This window comes from Gallinula chloropus (assembly GCF_964237585.1).
Source record: "Gallinula chloropus genome assembly, chromosome: 9".
Taxonomy (NCBI): Eukaryota; Metazoa; Chordata; class Aves; order Gruiformes; family Rallidae; genus Gallinula; species Gallinula chloropus.
In genome coordinates, this window is record NC_140094.1 from 20,464,908 (window position 1) to 20,470,907 (window position 6,000).

General features: G+C 38.3%; 1 protein-coding gene across 1 annotated transcript in view; it reads left to right on the plus strand.

Moving 5' to 3' along the window:
- UNC13C (unc-13 homolog C) overlaps window positions 1–5,721 on the plus strand; it is a gene marked incomplete at its 5' end in the record, with an annotated part of 135,793 nt that extends 130,072 nt beyond the window's left edge. Inside the window, 3 exons of the mRNA XM_084268220.1 lie at window positions 3,442–3,534; window positions 4,222–4,381; window positions 5,375–5,721. Coding sequence (XP_084124346.1) covers window positions 3,442–3,534; window positions 4,222–4,381; window positions 5,375–5,672 — 551 coding nt within the window. The 3' untranslated portion in view covers window positions 5,673–5,721. The remainder of the gene's footprint in view (window positions 1–3,441; window positions 3,535–4,221; window positions 4,382–5,374) is intronic.
- Window positions 5,722–6,000: the final 279 nt, after the last annotated feature.

Genomic DNA, 6,000 nt, shown 5'->3' on the forward strand with positions numbered 1-6,000 from the left:
AGTTCTCTCCACAAAGATACACATGACTTCCCACATTAGGGGATACAGTACATTTCTGAGTTCTCTGGAACCTGAGCTGGAAAAACCCCACAAATCTAGATCCACATCAGGTTGTGATAACCTAACAAAACCTGCAGCAGACTAGAGCCGAGCAGTAGTATATAAAGTTTTCAAACATACACCAGAATTGTGAGCTTGTTAAGCCTCAGAGGAGTTGCATTACAGTACTGAGGGAAGAAAAGTGCAATCCTGCTCTGTAGCACAGAGCTAAGTATTTTAACAAGTCAATGTAACTGACACCAATGTGGTAGGATGAAAGGACCTTTCTACAGCACAATCAGAATCCGTAATTCCTGCTGTGTCCTTACAAGGGCTGGGAGCAAGAAAGACAAAACTGCAGAAATAGATCAGAGACTTTAAAATGAAGTGCCATGGTTCTTGAATGTCAACAAAAGCTGATACAAGCAAATACTGACTGTCCTAGAATTGTATCTGTAGTTTGTTCAGCAGGTCAGAGAGAGGGAAAGAGAAAGCAAATGCAAGCTGGATAGGGCACTAACTGAAAGAAACCAAGCTTATATTCTGAACTCCACTAGACATTGTCTCTGCTGGCTGAGACATTCTGCTGCAGGAAGTTTCCTCAGCAATAGTGAATGTAGAGTCACTTGAACATCAGCTCTTTTCAGTACAAAGCTGAAACATTTTACTCTGAATTCTCTATAACAATACCAGACAGAACTATACATACAGGGCCAATCCCACCTTGTACTTGCAGTAATGCTTAGGGTGCTACTGTGAATTAAGGGCTGCTAAGAAAAGTAGAGAAAGGAGACCTTTGCAAGGATAGACTTTGTGTAGATAATTAAAAAAACAAGTTGGAGAAACAGGACATCTTGTAGATGCATCGATTTTGTCTTGGCAAGATCTAATGTGTCGTTATTACAGGTTAACACAGTACTCCCCGTTATTAACATCACTCACTTTGCTGCATAAGCTATCTAATGAAAATGCTCATTGTTTTCTTTCAAAGTATCCCTGATTTCTCCTAAAGGGGTTTTGGTTTGGTGGTGGTTTTAAACTGAAGGCTAAAAAAACATGCTGACTGATATTTTCAGCCATGTTCAGAATCAGCCTGACACCTACCAGGGTAGCCAGTGGTCAGTTATTATCAATTTTCACTGGGACAGAGTTTGAGGGTTTCTGTACTCTTTCTCACTACGTTCAGTTTATCCTGTCAAGTCAGTGTCCCTGTGATTTACCTGTGGTAAATTCCTGGATCTCAGCTCTTGTCCAGCATGGCAATGAAAGCCTTTTACTCAGGACAAGGGTAATGGCCCAGGGTTTCAGTGTGCTCAACTTCATAGCTAAAGATGGCTTCACATGGACTCAAAAGCATCATTCAGAAGAAGTTCCACCACCAGAAAAAGAACCTGCTAAAGCTGAACTGCATGCAGTATGTAACGATTTTATAGGGTGTCATTTTACAAGAGGAAAGAACCAGACATGCTAACACTCTAGAAGCTCCATTCTATACTCTGATTTACTTTACAGCATCAGAAAGCAAATGAGAGTAACCTATACATAAATCTATATGAAATATAATATGGGAGTATTAGACCAGTTAAACTAACGGACTTCTGAATTTTAGCTGTAAAGAATTTTAGAGATGAATTCCAGTTAAATAATCCACATAAATACAAGAGGTGTTTGCAGTTTTCACCCCAGTCAGTACACTGGGGTGAATGTAACTCCATAACTTAACCAGCAGGTAAGGAATGGAATTTAAAATATTATTTTGCATAATGAAAATGAGACCTTTTTTTAAATCTTGGGGTTTTGGACAGAATAATTTTACATACCGCTTTGCAGCCCAAAATTGTTTTTTTTTAAATTGCTAAAATAAATTTTATATCAAGCAGCAGAAACTCAGTGTCAGCATTATGCTACCTACCATTGCCACAGCATCTAAAAATACTGTGTTTGCTAGAGCAAAGGAAGTCAGCTTTAGCTATAGCACCTCAACCAAATAAGAATTTCCTTATTCCCATCAGATAATTTACTTGTTTAGTCTTCTAAATAAAGCTGCTCCACTGATTCTATTTAGGGCTTTTCTAGTCCATTTCATTCCTATCTTTCTCCACATGTTCTTTAAATAATTATGTATTTATTGTGAATAAGATGCAGAGTGATTCAGCAGCTTAGAGGTCCTGTATAGCACAGCCTGAAACAATTATCCAAATAGAACAGGAACTTTTATGGCTGCCACTGAAACTAAACTTCTTGTCATTAAAAATCTAATGTCAGCAGCAGTCCAAACATCTAGCAGCAGAATTTGTACAGGTACCCTGTGATTCAGAAGAAGCAGCTATAGCTGATGACAATACTGAGACTGGATTTTTGCCAAAACACTGTTGGACTACACTTTGAAATTGGATTGATGACAAGTCCATGAGAAACTCACCTGACATTTGGAAAATGCAGAACAGGGTTCAAGGATTCTGTGCAAGTTAATTGAGCACTGAACACACACATTTTGATGTGTCAGGAAAAACACTTGTTCTCTGAAGCAGCAATGCCTGGGTAAGAGTATTTAATTGACCTTGCAATGTTCAACCAGTGTAGAGAACGTAATTACAGATTATGCCAACACAACCAATAAACATCACTCTAGAATACATTTCTAGGAAGCTGCTGATGGTGAAATCCACACCCCCCCCATGTGTGATTAAAAAACCCCACAAACCACATTCTAGTAAATTAATTTCAGGAATAAAATAAAAAAACAGAATATTTTCCCCAGTATGACTACAGAAGACATCTCTCCTCTCTGTACCCCTTCCTTAATCCTGCATTAGCTGCTGGGAAACCTCTGAAGCAAGTTTGCTTCTCCTCACATATATGGTTTGGGAACCAGTGGGTAAAGAATTTCTGTATAAGCACCAAAAAAAAGGAAGAAGCTTTCCTCTGCTAACCCACAGACATAGCAGCCAGTTATAACAGCATGGTAATTTGCTTTAGTATCTTGTTCACATACGTAGTGCAGAACTTTAGTACTACACTTCAACTCAACTTCATTCCCAGCAAAGGGTACATCAGTAACAACTCAAACACCTTCACAAATGCAGACTTGCAATAAGGTTTTGAGCTGCACATGCAAAGTTTGAAGAAACCACCAATTTTGGCATTTCAGGACACAAACACAACTAATGACAACCAGAATGGAAGATTCCAAATGAAAGGGTTTGGTTCTGAGGCACTTTACACAGACATTTGCAATTGCTAGGCACTTGTATGGCCGAAGTCAGTTAAGCTGTAACTGATTTCCACCTAAACGTGAAATACAGGTCAGAAATCTCTTTCTGACACTTCCCTTTTTTCAGTGTCTAATTCTCTTGATGTAATGAGAAGCCAAGTGTGCTAACCTGCTAATTCTTATTTCAGGTCAATCCACTAATAATTCAGTGGGTGAGATATCTATACAGGTGGATGTCTCTACACATCCTGGTACTGGTGAGCATAAAGTCACTGTAAAAGGTGAGTTTCAAACAACTCATTTTAAGAAGGCACACAGCAAAGTCCGAAACTGCCAAGCACTACACCCTGAGTAAAACACATCAATACTGAAATAACTAATGTTAAGTATTACAGTACTTGTAAAGCTATAAGTACACTTCAGGTGATTAGGATCACACTTTTTCCTTGCTTAACATCGGCAGAAGTCATTACACAGGTAAATACTGTCTGTGCTCCTGTGTGCAGATAGCTAACTTTTACTATATGAAGCTATGGAGTAAAACATTCTGATTTGCCAAATTACACTTCAGAACTGTTTGCATTGAATTTAATTTTCCAAAAGCTGTAGTGAAGCTGGGTGGTGAATGACTGCAATAAGAATGCCATTGTTCTGCACAACCTGAAGTCCAGAGGAAACCCAGTATCATCTGATGTTTTAATTACAGTGAAGGTAGCAGAAAAATGAGCTGTTAATGTCACACATTAACAGAATACATGTCTGTATTTGCTGCTGTTGTAACTGGGAGTAGTCAGACATCTTACTTGGCAGAGAGCAAGCAATGCTGCTCCTAGGTGTACCAGCTACTGCTATCCTACAGGAAAGCTCACAAGTCACCTTTTGTCAGCCCAACAAAGTCATACTGGATGATTAATTGGAGCTCTACAAATGGACTCTTATTTAACTTAATTCCATTTATTTCTGTACAGTTGTAGCAATTAATAATCTAAACTGGCAAACAACAGCAATGTTCCGGCCGTTTGTGGAAGTTTGCATGTTGGGTCCTAACCTAAGCGACAAGAAACGGAAACACGGCACCAAGACGAAGAGCAACACCTGGTCCCCAAAATACAACGAAACTTTCCAATTGTAAGTCTCTTTTGTTTGTTAATTGCCCATATTACGCATTTTTTCTTCAAATTTCTTGCACTGGCAAGAATAAGAAAACAGCCTAAGGCTGCTCCACCCAGTGTCTATCAACATAGACACCGCTTCAGAGTTATTTATTAGTTCCTATCTTGGGGTTCTATGAAGATGAATAACAACCACTAAGCTTTCAGTCTTACAAAACCTGGTTAAACTGTACAATTCATTTTCCTAACACAGGAATAAACTGTGTTATATAATATATTTAATTATATATAAAAAACAACTGTGTTATATAGCTATACCTTGGAATCTATTTGCCTGAGTAGTTGTCTTGAGTGAAGCTTTAATTGTTACTACCACATAGGTGTGCCGTTACGGCTGTTGAGATATCTAAATAGATAAAGGGTTGTGCATATGTTAATAGCATTAATTATCTCTATTGCTTAATCCTTAAAGCAATAAGTTTCACCTAACCTGAAGTTTTCAATGTAGTACTGCTCACAGCACCTCTCACCTGTTCACTCCTGTCTCCCCTTTCCTAACCCGGATGGATTTATTTTCCTCCCCTCACCCTGACTAGCACAGAGTTCACTTGTTCACTGTCTGACCACAAAACTGCTTTTGATGCTTGTTGCTGGTGATTTTGTTTTTTTCAGTTGATTTAAAGACATGGTCATGAATGTCATGGAACAAGTTGAACATTTTAGGTACTTTCCAGAAAAAGGCAACAGTTTTTATTTCGGATATAGAGAGAATGATGAATTCCTGTATCTCTTCAGGTCAGTGGGAACAGAGGCTACAACTTCAGTAGTACCCAAGGTTAACTGTGTAGAAGGTTCCAAACTACATAGTATCATGCTGCAGGAAAACTGAGCTATAAGAATTAAGCTACCACTACCACTTTAAGTTTTACAAGATTCCTAAAGTACACTCACTCCTTAGGGGAATTAAACTGAACTCCTTGTTCTGAATTCATATTTTTAATCCATACAGCATTTTGAGTAACGAAGATAAACCAGGAGCCTATGAGCTTCACCTCTCAGTGAAAGATTACTGCTTTGCTAGGGAGGATCGCATTATAGGAATGACAGTGATTCAGCTGCAAAGCATTGCAGAGAAAGGTAGCTGTGCATCTTGGTACCCCCTGTTAAGAAGCATCTCTGTCGATGAAACTGGGTTGACAATTCTGAGAATACTTTCTCAGAGGACCAACGATGAAGTTGCTAAAGAATTTGTAAGACTTAAATCAGAAACAAGATCTGCTGAAGAAATGGCCCAAATACCCAAGTGATGCAGGACTGTCAGCACCAAGAACATAGATCCACTGCTGTTGTGCGAGTAGTGCATGCATGTGCAAATCTGTGGGAATGTTTAACTAACTCTGTTTTCAGTGTTTGCCAGTACTTACCTACTACATTTGCAAGGTATGTCAAGGAGCTGTATATCTTTTATACATATTTTGGTCTTTGTTAAAGTAATTGTTCCAATGAAGTGCCAAACCTAAGATTAAGAGTAAATGTTTCATCGTTTCTTTTTTAAATGTTTATTTCACCTCATCACAATTCCTTTATTTTTTAACACTTATTAATAAATAATTAGCTTTTTTAATTGACTAATAG